Here is a 19,680-nt window from a genome sequence, read left to right as displayed (position 1 = left end):
AGCTGCACCCAGACTATTTTTAGGGATATTTTAAGTCCAAAAGATCGCTGATCATCCCTTGTAAGTCGCTTTGGATAAAAGCGTCTGCTAAATGACTAAATGTAAATGTAAATGTAAATGCATCCAATCACTTAGCGCCAATGCCTGCACTGCAGATTTTATGGCCAAGGGAAACTACCAGATGCTGTGAAGAAGCTTTTTAAAATTGCCATTTAGATCCAAAATTGAATAGATATAAGATTCAGCAACTGCATTAGATATTTTTCCACCACAAATACTCTGGACTGTATTTTGCTGGACTGTTTAGGTGAAATAAGGGGAAGTTTCCAAACTGCCACTGCCGTAGCCCTATGTAGAGTGATATTGGCAATAATACTATGATTCCATGGTCCCGGTTGGTGCATCACCATAGCAAGTGTCAATGAAGCACATGGGTACTGTTGTATTTTAATGTATTTTCAGACACTAAGCTGACAAAAAAACCCCAAAAAAAACATGGTTTCTTTGAAAGATTGTCGAAACAATGGTAATTGCAGGACATTTCATCATCCTATAGTATTTCCTGTAGTATATCCCAGGATTCTGCATGAGCAATTTTGAAGTTATCATTTAAAATAAAATCTTCTGTGGGAAAAAATACTACCATGAGAAATAGCCCTGCCTTAAAGTATGCTCTCCATGTGTGACGGGTAATGATTCAGTTTGCACACATTCTCTACTCTTAGGACCCGGCACTTGTGTGCAGGGACATCTGTAATGCTCCTAGCATGCGCGCAGATTGCTAATTTCTTTAAAGTGAGTGTACAAATATGTTAATAAATCTAATTGTAAATGGGCTATATGGGCGTGTGTTCTGCTTCTGTATTCTGACCTGCGGCGTAACCATGGTGATTGGCTCCTGCAGGGATTGGTAGAGGACACTCTGCTGGCTGCTGTGGGAGTCCGAATACACAGTGGAGCCAAGGCCACTGTCAAATGTGCTGTCTGCTGCAGTAACACAAACAAACACAGACAGTGGGGTCATCCATTCTAGACGAAGACCACAGAAATAAGGTCAAGGTCAAGAGGTGTTTAAGACAAAAAGACTCTTACAGGTCACAGAGGTGGCACTGGCAGGTAGATTACACAGCCTGTGTTGCTGGTCTGCCTCTGGCTCCTCTGGTTCCAGCAGAGGGGGCTGTGCACCATACGTGGTCCCAGTGGAGATGCCCTGAGCTGGGATGATCTGGGCCCCAAGTCCTCCTTCACCCTGGTCCGCAGTTCTCTGTCTTCTCCATTTGATTAATGCCACGCGGTCCCTGATTGACTTTCCTACAGTCTTAGCATCACTCTCCTGGAAGAAGCCAGACTCCACCTGAAGGGAAGAGGGAGAGCGTGACTGAATGGATATTTTTAGAGTCCAAAACATCAGGAGAGCAAGAGAGAAAGAGAAAGAGGGAATCTAAGAGTGCGTGTGAGAAAGAAGAGTGGGGGGTGGAGAAAATAGAAGCTCTTCTATTTTTGGGGAATCAGAGGAGCGGAGGACTATTCCCTCTGTCAGCAGCTTGGTTCAGTAGGTTCAAAACAGTACTGGCTAGGCTATTGCCAACTCTGCCAATAAGCTGCTTATGAAGGCGGGGCACACATACTGGACACCCCTACATACCAAAGAATAACACAGATACAAAACACAGTTTTATAAGACATAGTCCCTGGCAATAGGCTTGGCATGCAACATTCACGTGGCATTCCGTACCGCCCCAACAAGACAACCAAAGACATGAGGCATCATTGGTGCAAGACCCATAGTCCGTTCAGTATGGAGTCATCAAAGTAACCCAGGGGTGATTTGACACAGGGGGTATGGCTGACCACACAGTCAGCCATACCCCTGGGTTGGTAGTGAGCACGTTATAAAGACCAACAAGAAAAAAAAAAGTTTCCCTTCACACCACCTCCAAAACTGGCCTTTAAAACTTTGACTACTACACATACAGCATCCTCATACAACAACCAGGAGTGAAATTAACTTACAGTATGTTGAATATGAGTTGCTTAAATGTATGTGGAGGGCAAGCGTGCCGATGAGAAATAAGAGTTTAGGCTGTTTAATGAGAAAAGCCCATTAATATTGGATAAGCCACATAATGGGTTTAAGCTCTGAGTTATAGTCTGCACAAGTACTCCGAGAAATGTGAAGCTTTTCTGAACGAGACCTTTATCACAGGTCCAGAGGATGCCAGACGATCGGAACTCGGAAGGCACAAAACATTTGAGATGCAGCGCAAAAACAAATACTAATCAGAGAATTCTTGGAAGCTCGGCAGTTATCCACGTGTGGATGCATTCTCCCGTGATGAGATAAGGGCATCGCCGGCAGCGGCCATATGTTATAACAGGAAAACAATCTTGCTGCATAAGCAACATAGCACAAAACAAGGAAGCTCCTTGGACTCTAAGTGATTAAGGAAGAGTTTGGACTTAAGTGACAGATCAAAAATGATGCATGTAAGAACTGAACGCTTCTCACTTTGTGTGTGTCTCCTCGTCTTGATTATATATTTATACTATTTAATGTATCTGTGCCTCCAGAGACCGATCCATCTATGAGGAATATGTATTGTTGCATCCACCGATATCAAAGTTAAACCATCTCTTTAAAGTAAAGGACAGCCAACAATCATGCGGTTTAAGATGCATTCGATTGCATGAATGCATTAATAGTTCTACAACCTTGAAATACAACGTGAAAACTATAATACGCAAAGATTTTTTTATTTATTTAAATATTTACTCACCATCTCTTGCGCCACACCTTCTGGAACTTCTTTCTCCAGGTCAAAGGTGAACTCGATGGCGCCGCTTTCCTTGTACTTGCCCTTTAGCTTCTTGGGGTCCTCCACCCACAGCTTCAGAGCTATGGAGGCCTTTTTCCCGTCGTCCTCCTCCGCTAACTCCACCCTAACCCCAGTGTCCTCGGCAAAGAAGGCGTGGTTCAGCAACTCCTTGATGGAGTACCTGGGAGGGGACACCGGAAAGATCAAACTCTAGTACAGAGTTGTCAAACTCACTCACTTGCCTTCTTAAAATAAATTACAACATTGGATTTGATGAGAGAACATCCCCTACCCTGTCCATGCTTGCGTCCACACACATTCTTGAGTTTTTAATGGCGGCTGTTCTCACTGCCCCTTCGTGAGAACTTGTATTGCACTTTTTTGTGTGCACGTGTTTGTGCGCGTGCCCCACAAGCGTTAAGTTGTGATGTCACAAAGACATGCCATAATGATGTCTCACCACACAGCAGACATAGCCCTGCTCCCCCAGTTGGCGCTCTGTCTGCTGTGACGCTAGCCTTCAAATGGTAGAACTACACCAGGGACCAGCCACATTGGCTCGCCGTATGGGTGCGGGACGGAGCGTGGTTCTTTACCAGCTACACTTACGCGGTGAAGCATCCCAGACGCGTCGATGCTGTCGCAGAGAGGAGGAATATTGAAAACAACAGCGATTTAAATATATTTTTTTAAACACAGTTTGAGAATCATTTTTATGTCCGAAATAACACCAATTATTTTATTAGTTATTGTGTGAAAAATAAAAACCCTCCTTTGTGGTTTCTGCTTAATACTTGTTTAAAAATTACTTTACAACATGTTGATCTTGTTTAGACTGTCTCACATGGCCTTTGACTTTATACTTTTAAGTTTAACAAGGTCTTGCAGTTATCCAGTTAAAAGGTATGAAAAAAATATATGTACTAATATAATTGAAATGCGAGCTTCAACCGTTATTGTTGACATTGGTCAGTGGCATATGTTTGTACTGTATTGCATTACTTCTACATATTAACTGTATGTTGGTCCTTTGTATATAAAAACGGGTTTTGATCAATAAGCCAATCCTACAGCAGCTATAGGTCTCAGGTACAATGCGGGCTCATATAAAACACATTCCAATTGATTGCACTCTTTACAAAAACAGTTCTATGGAAGAGTCTTGCGTAGCCGGAAAAATATAAATAGACCTCTCGCACATAGAGTTAACAGGAAGTGCGCACTTACGGCACGCCATGCCGTGCCCGTATGCCGCGCCCACACACCTTGTGTAGTTCCACCGTAAGTGGCAGATGCGCAATTACTGGTGGCTATTTTCAATCTTTATCTCTTTACAACCTCCATTAACAGAACCATCTATGAAGTGACAACCGTTTGGAGAATTTGACCCAATTCAACTGTCTAACCAAATGTTTATGTTCCAATGTCAATAGATAGCTCTTCTGCAATAGGTAGACATGTATCATTACACTGTTATACGCTTACACCATGATATGACAAAGAGAAGACGATCAAATTATTAATTGCAGTTTGTCACAGAAATAATCGCAACCTAAAAATTCATGATCATGGCAGGCCTAGAAGCAAGGATGTTTAAAGAATGAGTTGTTTCAGTGTTTTATACTTAAGGGACACGTTTTCCTCTGTTTGATTCTGCAATTGTTTCAGTTAAGGACGTTAAGACCATCAGACTCCAAAACACCGATGCTCCCGATGTTCCCAAACTGCAGGAATACGCCCCAATGATTACAACTTGTCAGACAAGGAGAATGGACACAACCAAACCCAATAATCTGTAGTAATAGCAGCCGTTCCAGCACCGCCACCCCTGAATACAAATTATCATTATGTAAGAGTTTGAGGGGAGACGTCTGCTCTGATGCGATGGAGTGGGGGAGGTGGTCCACGCAGGGCTCAGAGGGGGGGGGGGGGGGGGTATCACCTTGACGGCTCAATGGCACAGGCAGTGCACAACGGGAGGACAGTCACTTACCGCTCTTCCTTCTTTTGGCAGATACACTCTCCGATAATCTCCTTTATTTCAGGATCCATGACCTTGTTGTAGCTGGCTGGTTTCACTCCCTGTAGAGGAAAATAAAATAAAATAAATAGACGCTGAGAACACCAAGTATAAAGGAAGGAATCTCTGCATGTACGTCCTCGATTATCTCGACAGCTGTTCATCCGATCTACTTCACACTTAGCGGGTGTATTGCCAGGGACCCAAGGACGTGCAGTGTAGAATTTGGTGCAGTTAATATTACACGTGACCTGTGCGGAAAGATCTCCCGTTCACCGCGCAGTGACGAGCAAGTGCGAGCGAGGAAATACATTGAGCGGAAATTATCCCTTTTTCAGTATCAATCCTTTTGATGCTAGAATCGATCTCCAAAACGAGACGTAGTGTTGGTGGTATCGGTACTTTTGCTATCGATCCGCCCACGCCTACAACGCAGCTCGTTACGAACAGGCATGTTTTGAACGGGCGCAGGACTAGTCATGCAGAAGCACAGAAAGTAATACAAAGATAGATAGACATCTACTAGCACAGACTTCTGGAAGGAGCGATTTCCAGACGTCTGGTAAATATGGGCCCAGATTATTAACCACTGAGCAGAGACACTTTGTGCTCCTAAAAAGAATTATGTTGGTAGGTAATGGTCCGTAGTGAACATGCTGTATGTAGCGAGTAGAGAATTCTAACAGCGATCACAGTTCCTCTTTAATCAATCTCGTATAGTCTGCAATGGTCAATGCAGTGCACGCTCATATGCACACAAAATAAACATAATACCGTATCCACAGAGTGCCGCTTCGATGCATAATATCTTGATAATAATATCGGCACAAACGTAATCTCTCCTTCAAGGCCAGGCCATGAGAGCTTCACACGTCCGATTCCTGGTGGGCTTAAGACTCAGTGGTGCAAGATAAATACCCCTCACCAAATCAGCAATTACATAATGACCTTAGACGCCCCCTGATCAAATAATTGTTTGCCGTTCAGCTAGCTGGGATAGTCGGCGAAATGGAATGGAATACACCCAGGAGGCTTCTTGTGCAGAACTAGGGACATTTGGACTCCCTCCATTAAGCCATATGGCCAATGAGTTTTCTTTAGTGGTCTCAAGAAAAAAAGCCTGTAAAAGGGTTTGTTGAACATTTAGAATTGAATTAATATACCCTACTCCCATTGCTTAATCACAGTTCCGTCTGTTTTGACACCAACAATGAAAATGATTGGATTGCAGGACAAAGATCCTGCAATCCAAATCAACGCATACACAGTGGATTGGTTCAAATCCAGAGTGTATGCACAGAAATGTGGTTTATAATTCTTCTCAAACACGTGCACTCAGACAGCCATTATATTCTCAAAATCAATTTCATTAGATAGATAGATGTTAATTGCTTCCTAATATTGTTTCTAACTAGTTCAGGATTTAGTATCTAAAGTATAGAAGCTGCAGTCCATAAAAACACAACTTTGTCCACTGAGGATATAAATGACCTGCTGTCTCGGCTGCAGGAGACGCAGAGAACTCTGCAGCAAAGCGTGTCTTGAATATTGCAGAGGGAAAGTGACACGCAACACAACAATTATTTAATAAACTATTATTATATGTATGAAATTGCTTTATTGAAACGAAATCAGATGAGGTCTGTACCATACATCTTCCAAAGAGCATTCCGAGGACTTTTTGAACAATTTTGTCCGTTGATGTGCAAAACATCTAAAAAAAAATTCACGGATAACTTTTGATCAATGTGTTTCCTGGGTCACAAGAAACAAATAATAATTTTTTCATGATTATCTGGAATTCTGAGCAGCTTCAGAGATTCACACAACTCACTACATTAATTGAGGTCTGAGTGGTCTTCTGGATCAACAGATTAAACATTTTTTTTAAATTTATATATATTTTTTTATAAATCAAAACAGCTGGAAGTACTCGTCATTTACAAGATCACACTCACACTGGTGACTTTGCGGTAGATCTGGCGGCGTTCTGGCACTCGGAGTAGGGGTACTCCGAGGTGGCCATCTCCAGCATGCACATCCCAAAGGCGTAGACGTCCACAGCCTCATCGTAGTGCTCCTCATACATCTCCGGAGCCATGAACTCTGGCGTGCCTGCAGAGAGGAGGAGACCGAGAGCTGTTTGGCGAGCGGTTTTCCATCGGGCATTAACGGTCACGGTCGTTTCAAGCTGTGCCTTGAAGAGTTGTTGGTCAATTCTCTCACCCTATCACACTCTTGGCAACGACGCTCTTTTCAACGTCGCCAGTCCCAGATCGCCTATCTTGACCGACCCCGTAGGCCCGGTGATGAATATGTTGTCGCACTTGAGGTCCCTGTGGATGATCGGAGGTGTGCGGGTGTGGAGGAAGTGGAGGCCCTTCAGGATCTGTCTGCACCAGCTTCTCAGCACCTTCGGCTTCATCACCTTGAAACGCTTTAGGTAGCTGCAGTGCAGAGACGGGCAAAGACATCACCAGATAACCAATGCACCTAGGAAGCAACCTAAAGGAAATCAGCTTTATACGCTAATGTAGAAAAATCGAACCCTTGATGAAGAATTCTCAATGCGACAACAGGAAAAATTTTAAATACCATTTAATACATAAACACATGGGCCACAGGGAAAAGTAATGAATATACAGTGTTGCAAGACCACCACACTTCCACCGGTGTGGATTTGAGGTGTATATAATAAAACATTTGTGAGACAGTGAAGTGAAGGATTATGGGAATTCAGGGCTCCAGACTAACTCTTTCCACTAGTAGCCCTGGTGTTCCCGACTGAAAGTTTTAGGAGCACCAGCACAACATTTGGGAGCACCAAGTGAAATCCACATACAACACAATCATATTGTTTCTTAACTGTATTACTGCTAATTAATGCTTTGGCAAAAAAATATATATACAATTTACTGAAACAACAATGTGCTGTTTTATTGTAAAGGCCACAATGTGAAGTAGTGCTTTCACACACACACACACAGAGAGAGAGAGAGAGAGAGAGAGAGAGAGAGAGAGAGAGAGAGAGAGAGAGAGAGAGAGAGAGAGAGAGAGAGAGAGAGAGAGAGAGAGAGAGAGAGAGAGAGAGAGAGAGAGAGAGAGAGAGAGAGAGAGAGAGAGAGAGAGAGAGAGAGAGAGAGAGAGAGAGAGAGGAGAGAGAGAGAGAGAGAGAGGAGAGAGAGGAGAGAGAGAGAGAGAGAGAGAGAGAGAGAGAGAGAGAGAGAGAAGAGAGAGAGAGAGAGAGAGAGAGAGAGACGAGAGAGAGGAGAGAGAGAGACCACCCCACCCCCCCCCCCCCCCCCTACAATGAAAACACTGTGTACTTATTTTCTTTGGTGAAAATAAAACTTTAAGCCGGATCACTTTATGCCACTCCAACTCAGAAATTGTGCATGGGCGTTCACGTAACGGACGTGTGGAAAGGCTCTCCGGTTCACCACATGGACAGTGACAGGCACCAAGCAAGCACGAGTGAGGTTATACATGCGTAGCATAAAAATAAAACATTTAAAAAAAGGAATTTTACTTATTTTGACATTCTCAGCGTGAGGAATGAGGCGTGGAGTGTGAACTGGTTGAAATGCGCAAGTCTCACGGTCAAAGCGTGAGACTCGGCAGTTCTGTATAAACAATTGTGAAAAAGTATAGTATAAGTATAATAAGTATAATATAATTTTAGTAACGCAGGTAATAATCTGGAGCCGCAACTTAATCACCGGATCATCCGCACCACGCACGCCACAACGTCCAAATCCTCCATCTCCTCGCTGTTGCGTACATACATCGTCTTTGGGCGCGCAGGTGAATGAGCTTTGTACGTGCGCTCTGCTACTCCATCCGTGAGACCACGGGAGCAACAGACGGACGAAAGGGGGATATTTCGATAGCGTGAAAATATTCCATATGGTGGTAAATATTGCGATATCAGATATTATCGAATATCGGCCCAAGCCAAGGTGGGGGAAAAAGCAGGGATCCGGTAGGAAAAATGTATTATAATGAATGTCCCAAGGAACGTGGTACAGTCGGGGGGGTTAAAGGTAGTGTCCTTATGCCATGGGCACACCACACAACTTTCAAAGTCATCAGATAGCTGCACTGTTCACACTACACAACTTTCTGTCTTGTGATCAGGAATCTTTAAGTCGTTTTGGTTTCAGACTACATGACTGATTGCCACGAAAACACATGCGAGAAGTCACACCGGAAATGGCCAGAATTATTTGTTATTTTTTTCGATTCAGCATGATCACCGTATAAATAAATAAATAAATGCAGAATTGAAATGAGAAATACATTAAAAACCCAGAAAATAAAAGTAAAATGGGCGTGTTGTGTGTTCCTGGCTGCTGCCCAGCTGCACTCCCGTCTCTCCCTCTCGACTCCCCCCCCCCAACTCTATGTCTGCTCCCATTGGCTATAGCTCGCTGTGTCACCCCGGACTCGATTCCGACACGACCAGATATTAAACCTGCTCGATGACTCGCGGCCCATCGGTGAGGAGTCGGATCGCGTCCTGAACAGTTTGCCCCACACACTCGTCGCTCACGGGAGCGCGCTATGGTTTTCCTCTGATCTTTGACGGCAATCAGGCCAGAATCATGTAGGCTGAACTCGGCATTAGGCGTGAGGGTATTATAATGAGTGGTGTGACACTTATCAGACAGTCTGTTGTAAAGATGAGAAGCGCGCACGCGCGCACACACACACACACACACACACACACACACACACACACACACACACACACACACACACACACACACACACACACACACACACACACACACACACACACACACACACACACACACACACACACACACACACCTGTTTGTTACGTCAATGTCCTCATTAAAACATCCGTATGTGGCATCCAAAATGAGTGCCTCTTGACTTCAGCAGTTTACACTCACGTTTTAAGTGTCCCTGATGTCATCAGCTCCGTTACCAGGACGATGCACTTCTTCCCTTTCAGGGGTGACTCCCAGAAGTCATAAAAGCGAACAATGTTGGGATGTTGGAGGCCCTTCAGCATCTCCGCCTCCTCTTTGAAGCGCTGACGCTCTGCTTTGGACAGTTTGCGGTCCTAGAGGGAGTACAGGGAGGGAAATGAAGACAACAAATATTTAGCACTCGATGGATGTGGTGCGGGGCGATGGTCTTGCAACGGCACGTTTGCTTTTCAAGAACTACTGGATGGAACAGGTCCTTCCTGAACAGCCTGTTTGTTTACGTTTGAAAGCGAATCCGAAAGGAAGAGAAAGAGCACATTTTTATACATATAATATAGCCAGGAGTTTGCTCACCCAGGAGATATCTAGGACACTGGTTTCCTCAAGCCACCATAGCAGGAGCAACAGTAACAATAGTGACTACACAGGCTACATGCTGACATCGCCACAAAAACAACATTATTTCTGCTTATGAATTCCAATTCCCATGATACAGAATTTAAACAAAACTCCCTGAAATATTTCAGTGTGTACTGCAGGACATTTTCGGTCGCATCTTATCATCAGTACCTTAGCCTACAAAATGGATCTCACGATATCTCAATATCATGACTGTGACGATATGATACGGAACTGAAAAGACTAAACTATGATATTGATTTATTGGCCTGTCCTAATCTATCCATGAGGGAGGGATGCGTGGTTAGCCAGTGTAATTAGGAATGGAGTAGGTGATTGCTCTGCTGGCCCCCAGCGGAGCACAGGCTCGCACATAGATATGGTCACACCCAACAAGAGCTGCAGCAAAAGGTTACAGTCAATCGATCCTTACCTCTCCATCCTTCACCATCTCCCCCATCCACTCCCCTCTGCTTTTCTCCCCTCCCCCACATCTGCAATCCTTCTCATCTCCTGCGCCCCTCACACCAACCACTCCCTTCTCCATCACACACACACACACACACACACACACACACACACACACACACACACACACACACACACACACACACACACACACACACACACACACACACACACACACACACACACACACACACACACACACACACACAAAATGCTGAGTCCACTCTTAAGAGTCAAAGGAGCACCTTCATCTGTGCGAGACGGGATTTTTTTCTTATTCTTCTTCACTGCAATCCAGCAGCAAAAACATTACGTGACAATACACGCAGAGTGCTGATCACGGATACACGTCCTTGCCACACCCCTGCACAACCCCACATCCCCTGTTTATTCTGGTAAGAACACGGTAAAATGCAGAGTACAAACACAACCTGGTTAAGATGCTTCTAAATAAATAGAGAAATATTTGCAATGCTGCATTGTGTTGCTGGGTGAAGTGGGGTGATATGATGATGAAGCACGCACCGTGTGCATGCATGTGTGTGGCATATTGAGTTTTTCGTGCAAGTGTGTGGGGGGTGGGGATTCTCACTGCACTCTTCTGAAGTCCTATGAATTATTCAGTTCTGCAGAGAGCCCATTCTACTGAGCCAAGCTGAGCTATGAGCTGGGGATGGGGCGGGTAGTTTAGGCTGGGTTATCCCCAAGTGCACTATGCTGTGCAGGAACAGCACAAGGACTCAAGTTTAACCTGTAGGGCAGTCTGTTGAAGGGACATTTGAAATCCCCCTGTCGAGATTCATTTCCACACCCCACCAGCACATTTTGCGTGACTCTGACGCAAGGTGCATCCATCTTTGTCAAATGATTCTCATATTTATTTTCAACAGCCCTCCCCCCTCCTCAACAGCAGTCTTCCCCAAATCCCCAACAACTGACCTTTGCATGGACACACAAACAAACACTCGTCTGTTTCCCGACTCAGCAGACGTGGGGTCTCCTGCATAATTGAGGTGCCAATGGTATACCACGCGGTGTCGTGCACAGCATGGGAAGATACACAGACAGACACAATGCATCCCAGAAATGACAGAAACATCCATGTCCCCATACCGGATGGTATGTGATGTGTGTGTATGAGTGCGTGCATACACACACTGTATATGTCTGGCTCTTTTATTGCCTTATTGTTTGTGACAGGCATGTGAGCTCTTGACAGGCTTAACTTGATTAAACGGTTTCTGTTCTATTTAAATTGCCACAAGTGCTTAAAACAAATTAACTCTGTGTTTATGTCTAAAGAATCTCATCAAGTGTGCACTATGCACTTGGTCAACAAAAACACAAAACTAGTCACAGCATAGGGTGGAGCCACCCAAGCAAGATTAAAAATATCCAAAGCCACCACAATGGGAACCGGCACAAAAAAATAAATTTATAAACATTGTGACATGAGCAGGAAGTAATCTATAAAGCCCTGCTTTATTCGAATGCCACCCACTACATCTGTGGGGAACTATCAGTGCAGCTGATCTGGAAACTCGCAGACACACCAGGGTGAGATACTAACAGTGTGGGCCTAGTTGCCAGAGGGAATGAAGAGAAAACTTGAAATAAAATTAGTGCTTGGGGTGAGGATACATTTTGTGTACTCACACAAGGCTCTTTGTATCTGATTTTTGTATTAGCGGGCATTCTCCAATACCCCATTTTAGCCATTAAATGGGGTATTGGGGTCTTTGGACCAATATTCAATACCAGTACAGTGATATCCATGGTTTAAAGTATGCATGAAATGATTCATCTAGATATGTACTTGCACAAGAGAAAGAAAACATTATGCGATGATTACAATCTTCAGTTAGCCAATGAAAACATTTAAAACTAAAAGCGAAAGAATAATAATAAATAAAGAATATTGAATTATATTTACTGTTAATCATCGGCCTTTTGGGATAAAATGCTGCTGACATTCGTAACAGTCAAGTCAGTGCTCTGAAAATGAAGAGCCTGACTTGGCCCTGATGGGGCGAGCAACACCTTCATTCATCATAAATACCATCCACTATTTTCATTTCCCTCATATACATGCTCAGGTTCGGACGGGTGCTGGAGTCTGTCTATTCCTACCTTAAGACAGACATATGGCAGAGGGATACCCTAAATGGAACACATTAACAATGCACTCCATGGCCAATTAGGCTATCTTCATGTCTTTAGACAGGGGAGTAAACCAGAGCACCTGGTGGGGTCTCTGGTGCTGCAAGGAAATACGTTGTGAGAAAAAAACAAAATCAATACTTCATTCATTCTTGCTCTACAGCTCTGTAGTTCTGATCAAAATCAGCTTCTCTCATTGATCTGCCCCCCTGCTGCCCCCGATTCATGGTTAACAAGGACCATATTAGGGACATTTGGGTTTAGTTCAATTTAACTTCATTAGGCTGATAGTGTGAGAGAAATTTACATTAAATATCACATCTTATCAATGAGGCTCTAGTGTAAAATATACACAGCTCATGGTAGGTATCAATGTGTCAAAACATTTGGCTAAGATTAGGGCCAAAAGCTGTAGTTTGCATAACAAGCCTCCGTTGAAATCATTAAAATATGAGACTTCACTACATGATTGAAGACCTTAACTTCCTTAAGTTAGCATCTTATTGAAGTGGCATCGAAGTTTCCACTTATAGAAAGGATAATGCAGGACCATCAGCAAGCATCATGCCGCATCATGTCCCATCAGTCATGAAATACAGGCGATTTGGCCAGCAGCTGCTCCGTGCGGCCTGTTATTTTGTCTTTAGAGCAGCTGTGGGAAAGCACAGGCTACAAAACTGACATTCAGGGTGGTGCTGTGAGATATTTAATCCAAGGCGGGACAGCGAGGCCAAGAAAAGGGTGAAAAAAAACAAAAACGTGCACATACCAGCCGTCAACAACAATGACAGGCATGACGAGACAGAGGGGGCATCGCACCAACCCCATGGCAGCAATGTCATTTGCAGTCTTCTGTTGGCATATATTGGTACATCATGACACAATTTTGCAGTCAGAGTAAATCCATGTTAATTGAACGAAATCCTTCCATCACCACCCTGTCCAAACAGAAGCATTAAATAACGCTGACAAAAGATGATTATCTCAAAGTAACACCCATACAACAATAATAGTCACACTGATGCCATATCAAGGCATACCAAGCCTATGTCTATACAACTGATGATGTGATGTGTGTATGGGTGGAGTTGTTGCGGAGATCATGAGACTGTATTTGGAGTCCAAGGAAAATGGTGATAAGGAAACACACCCAGAGACACTTGACTTCTAAGTTAAGTCACAATTACAGTCATATCTATATTAAGCCATATGTTTCTCATGAAAAAAGGCGAGTGCGTGGTGCTGCTTCCCCCTACAAGTGAATGAGTGGATCTGGACGGATGTAGCCTGGAGTTGTCCAGCTCAGACTAAGGCAGAGTCAAATGGGGTACTGCAGGGGAAACTCAGAAAAAAGAAAAAAAAAAACAATTATAAAAAACATTATATATATATATATATATATATATATATATATATATATATATATATTAAAAAAAATGCATATAGAGTCCAACATTTGTTAATTCCCCCCCTCCAAATGCCAGTGAACAGGGTACTCAGCTGAAAAAAAATCTTAGAGGGGGTACACGAGTAGAAAAAAAGGTTTGAGAACCACCAGATTAAGGCATAAAAACCTCCTTTAAAGCTCTTTAATGTTACAGACGAAAATGTGTTTGACAAACCGAGATGAAGCTACACAAATTGGCTTGTGTGTGTGTGCGTGCGTGTGTTTGTCTGTCTCCGTGTGAGCAAGCTCAGCATTTTCCACGTCCAATAGATAAATGGTAATTCCATACAATGAATTTTATAATTTGTTAGATCCAGAGACCAAGGGAAATTCCCTCCAACGCAGGGGGCTTAGTCTGCTCTGTCCAGTGTGAAGGGATTAAGCCAGAGGAGAGGGCAGGCCTCCGAGGTGCAAATTAGCATGATCACCTCTGGCCTCTCTGCTACTCCGCTCCAGCAGCCCCCATGTTACTGAGAATGGGAGCGAACCACGATTGTAGTAGCAACCTACTTCAAAAATTACTGCTCTTATGTATGGCTTCTTTAACCCCTTCCTACTCCCAAAGGCTCTTCCATCCCGTTATCATCCATGATCGAGAGGGAATCGGGTTGCTCCAATCTTCTCGATTGAATGCTTCTAACAACGGTTTGTCCGATTGCCATGATTGCCGGGGGTGGAAGATCGCATCGCGGGAGACGCATCGCTGAAGTAACACAACACCGACAGAAACCAAACTGAGCCACCAAATAGCTTCCAGATGGTTCAACGTGAGGACGACTTGGGATCCAAATTTTAATCTGTTCTTTGTGACCCCGCCCCTTTCTGCAGCGTGCAGCACAGACTAAGCTGTAGCAGCCGTGCAACTCTCCTCCATCTTTCACTGTTGCACTCTGACCTCTTCTCGCACCTCACTTTAATTATTTTTTTTTTATTAAAGGCCAATGATGCATGATGTGCTAGAGGTGACCCCTACTTTCTGTCCGGTAAAGCCAGATGCCAAACAGCTGGAAGTGATATTCTAAAAGCGCATACCCTGAGGGACATACCAAATCGTAAAAAAATAAAGCGAGCAAACAGTTACAATAGCCGTGGTGCTATAACAGGCGGGGGGCGGCTTCACCCAGCTGCTTTTCGAACCAAATCAACGTAAGCTAAATGGGTACAATGCCCATGTAAACTAATAAAAGCTAATGAAGCCGGTGGGCACCTGTGCACATCAGAAAGCGTGTGGGTGGCCTGGGCAGTCAGGGGGCATGTGTCCCTGTTCCCGGGACACAGACGCTACGGTCTGGAATTGAGGCGTCACGTCAGCATAGCGTGCGGGGCACAGATGACCTGAGCTGAACCGGCATGCCTGGTAACTCTCTTCCCATCTCCCTATCCTGTTTTATCAGCCGCTGCAGAGTGGAGGCACAGAGCCAGAAAGACGGACTTGATTGAGCTTAACGTCCCAGTGTAGACTTAACACTCAACACATTCACTGGCAAGGCCAAATTAGATACAGCCGTATGGATTACTTCAGATATGAGCCATTTCAAATGCTATAACAATGAGTTCTTTATTTGACAAAATAGTTTAACATCTGGGGTAATTTGATTGAATATTGACTACTGAATCCCAACGAGCCAAACGATCCCTAAAGGAAGTGGTTCCCAACTTGAGGCCAAGCCTGTCCCCTGGACGTCAAAAATAGATTAATAAAACATTTTGCACAAAAATCATGATATTCCAGATCATGTCTGGAAAAGCAATATCCTAAAAGAGGGAGTCGACTTTGTTGAAGGTTCCTCAGCATCCTGCTTCACATCTCGTTCTTACTAAAAGAATATATATCTTAGTGCTGTAACCCGCTGTTCAGTGCAATAGACAAATGCTATTATTTTCATATGGTGGCTACGTGTGCGTGCATGTGATCGAAGTAGTGGGCGGTTGGTAAGACTTCCGAACCGTCAGCCACATAAAAGCTAGCTACATAATCAGCCTTTCCAGGAAAAGTCCAACACAAGTTGTCATTTTTCTGGAACAGGTTGTTATTATCTCTTGTATCGGTACAACCAAAGCGGCTTACAGGTCAAATGAGCTTGTACATTAGTTTGTATATTAAAAATGAGCCCTGTCTTCATTCCGCAGGGGATAAGTAAGGGACCAAAACAGGAAACAGAGAGTCAAAGTTCATACGAATAACATATCCTAAATTCCAAAAGGGATCAAGAGCCTTAAGGTAGTGTCGTGACACCTTTCAACTCGGGGGGGGGGGGGGGGGCTTGGCCTTGGGGCTCCTGTTTGTCTGCTCCCCTGCTCCGTAGAAGGCTCCGCCAGTTAAATAAAGTTCATCTGTGTGGAGTGTATCTAAGGGGGCTCCTCACTGAAAACATGTATTCCTATAGCCCGTCAGCAAAGGGGACGAGACCAGAACCGCCTCATGTCGATAGCCTTGGCTGTACTTTCGCCCGGGGCCCTTTGTGGACGGCGCGCACATTTCAACAGAGCTCGCAGGGCATTTATATTTTGACCGCATTCGCCGAAACGACAGGTGGCAGTAGAGGCAGGACATACCCTGTGAAGCAGGGAGTAGTACACAGCGCTGATCTGCAAACATGGCTGCACCCCATCTCATGCCCTAGCACCTGCGTGAAGCAGAAACCTCCTGGTATCTAAAAAATGTTGAGAATGCATATCTTTGAGAATACATCGGTCACTCACATTCTTCACCCTCACTACAAGTCAAAAAAATAATAATAATAAAAAAATAAAAAGTAGACTACTCCTACATGACACACATGTTGGTCCATGACAGCCTTTCATTGAGTGGGTGGGCAAACTATATAAAATCGACAGCACCTTCCCACAAACCAGGGAAGTGGCTGTTTCCACAGACTCAGGCCTCATTAACCTGGTATCTGCTGCGGCTTCAGCAAGCTGTGCCCTCCTCCTTTTTTTGGGGGGTTTTAACTTTGGAAATCACACACACACGCACACGCACGCGCCACTGGGCTCGTCCATATACAGACGAGAACACCCAAACAGAGACTACAAACAGAGCTAAAAGTAAACCATTACAGAACCAGGAAGGGTCGGGTTTAGAAATTGAATCTCAATAAACAAAGATCGGAGGAAGAGTTTCCTCTCAATGGACAATGGAGAAGGAGAAAAAAAAAAAAAAAAAAAAAAAAAAGTTACCACAAGCATCTCCTTCTCATAGATCAACATCCCTCTCCGAGCCAGGGCTGTCTGCATGACGGCAGCAGCCCGGGCAGAAAGGCATGTGGGTTTGATGAGCACACAGATAGAGAGAGAAAAAGACAGAGAGAGGGGGCATGAGTACACAGGACCAGATGAAAATGTACAAGCAGAAATGCCATGTGCCTGTTAGAGGGAGGGAAAATCACTGAGTAAATTTACCGGATTAAAAAAAAAAAAAAAGGAAACAGGACCTTCCAGATGCACAGATGGAAGAGAAAAATCATATGAGAAGGACATAAAATCTTTACTGCTCACAAAAGGCAACTTAAGCACAGCTAATGCAGGCACCATGCTGCCGAAAGCGCTCTGGCGCGGTAGGGCAGAAGGTGGCTCCTGCGGTCTGTCCAGAGCAGATCAGGTTCCTTAAAGCTAACTTTCTTCCGCGGGTCACGTGAGGCAGGGCGTCTATGTCAATGTTATCAATGGGAGTAAAGCTCGCCGCTCGCTGCGGTTTCATTGCTGCGTGCCTTGGGATTCTGTGCTCTATGCAGTTCTTGTTTTGGAGGAGTGCCCTGGACAGTGGACACTCTGAAGAAGAGAGAAGGGAAAAAAAAAAAAAAAAAAAAAAAAAAAAAATCGAAATCACAGCAGAAAAGCAACCTGCGTCATCGTCAGGATTTTTTTTCCCTCCATATTCCAATCGGATGAGTTTAGAGTCTAACTTGTTATGAGGACAGTTGGAAGCAACTGGAGGACAAACTTGGGGCGGCTGGAACTATGATGTCATCAAGTGAAAAAACAGAACAGGCGTAGATGGAAATAGATGGTAGAAAGTCGGTCACTACCTACCAGCAAAAATAACTGTTGACCAACTAAAAAGGGACTGATGGGTGATTCTGTGGTTGCCTCGCAACAACAAGAGAAAAATGTGCTGCAAGCTGCTCTGCTTTGCTTTTTAGGATTCACAAAAAACGCTTTGCAAAGGTGCGGTCGCCCAGCCTAAATGAGCTACTGGCACTCTGTACTGGAGCCTCACATACAACATGTTTGAACTCGCTGATGATCATCATCGAAGCCAAAAATGGTGTTACCACAATGACAAAGTCGATCTAATGAACATCTATATAGTATATATGATATAGTATATCATCTACTCAGATGTAACAAAACTATCATCATTTAATGAATTTAATAAAATCATTTAACCATTAAAATTCATGTAATAATTTAATGAAATACGATTCAAAATATTGTGCATTTTGTCTGAAAAAAACAAATGACTAACGGTTTGTCATGTTACTGTGGCATGATTAATGTCAATTATCCATTCAGACTACAATGCAATGCAAGTGGGATCGAACCAGCAGAGTAGCTGGTTTCCACAGGAGTTTATGTACACGGGTTGTATGCACTAAAGCAGGGCTATTCAACTAAAATCTGAGCTATTACCGGCTTAAGGGGCCAGACGATTTCATCATGCGGGTTTTATTTCTGAAACATATGTTCTATATTCTTTAAAATATCTTGGTCTATATCCAAAATTCGAATAGATTAATAAAATGAGCAATTCCATTGGTTTTTTTTTTTTACAGTTTTATATTCCACACACACACACACACACACACACACACACACACACACACACACACACACACACAAAAGTGTGAAATATGAAGAAGGAAACATCTTGTAACTTCACCTTCGCTATTAAAATAAAAAGACGTGTATATCCGGAATTACAAGGTTCAGCAGAAAATTCTGTTTAGAACCGATGGTTTAATTTTCGTAGCTATATTTTTCAGTTCATTGCCATCCTTCAAATGTATTTAAAAAGGGTCAGTCTGCATAGATGTGGGGCCACATTCGGGCCCTGGACCGCCAGTTGAATAGGTCTTTACTATAGCAACGACACAATAGTCCGAGAAAATTAAATGAGGACAAGACAGGTCTTTTTATATGATTAAAATGTATTCCATAGATCAGTAGATCGGAGGTCGGGGGGTTTATCGCTGCCGCTGAAGACACAAAGGCTTCTTGTTGTAACTTAGTGTGGTTTATCACATCTTCTGCTGTGTCAGATTATGGCTCAGTCACAGATAGGAAGGAGATATCGCTTTCCACACACCATCGGTATTCAAAAACACCGTCACGCAGTTGAAGTTGAGCGTCTAACAGAGTGTCTCATAGTCTCATGTCGGATGCCACACCTTCAAATGTATTCTGGGAATA

At 43.7% G+C, this 19,680-nt stretch overlaps 1 protein-coding gene across 1 annotated transcript in view; it reads right to left on the bottom strand.

Moving 5' to 3' along the window:
• The window catches only part of LOC307241257 (serine/threonine-protein kinase WNK2), a gene marked incomplete at both ends in the record, with an annotated part of 38,189 nt that overhangs the window by 16,526 nt on the left and 1,983 nt on the right, over positions 1-19,680 (bottom strand). Inside the window, 9 exon segments of the mRNA XM_080015297.1 lie at positions 872-987; positions 1,093-1,354; positions 2,778-2,997; positions 4,810-4,898; positions 6,795-6,820; positions 6,823-6,975; positions 7,073-7,081; positions 7,084-7,283; positions 9,756-9,928. Coding sequence (XP_079871423.1) covers positions 872-987; positions 1,093-1,354; positions 2,778-2,997; positions 4,810-4,898; positions 6,795-6,820; positions 6,823-6,975; positions 7,073-7,081; positions 7,084-7,283; positions 9,756-9,928 — 1,248 coding nt within the window.

Source organism: Zeus faber (assembly GCF_960531495.2).
Source record: "Zeus faber genome assembly, chromosome: 15".
Lineage (NCBI taxonomy): Eukaryota > Metazoa > Chordata > Actinopteri > Zeiformes > Zeidae > Zeus > Zeus faber.
The sequence above is the reverse complement of the archived record's forward strand: the minus strand, read 5'-3'. Positions and strand labels throughout refer to the sequence as shown.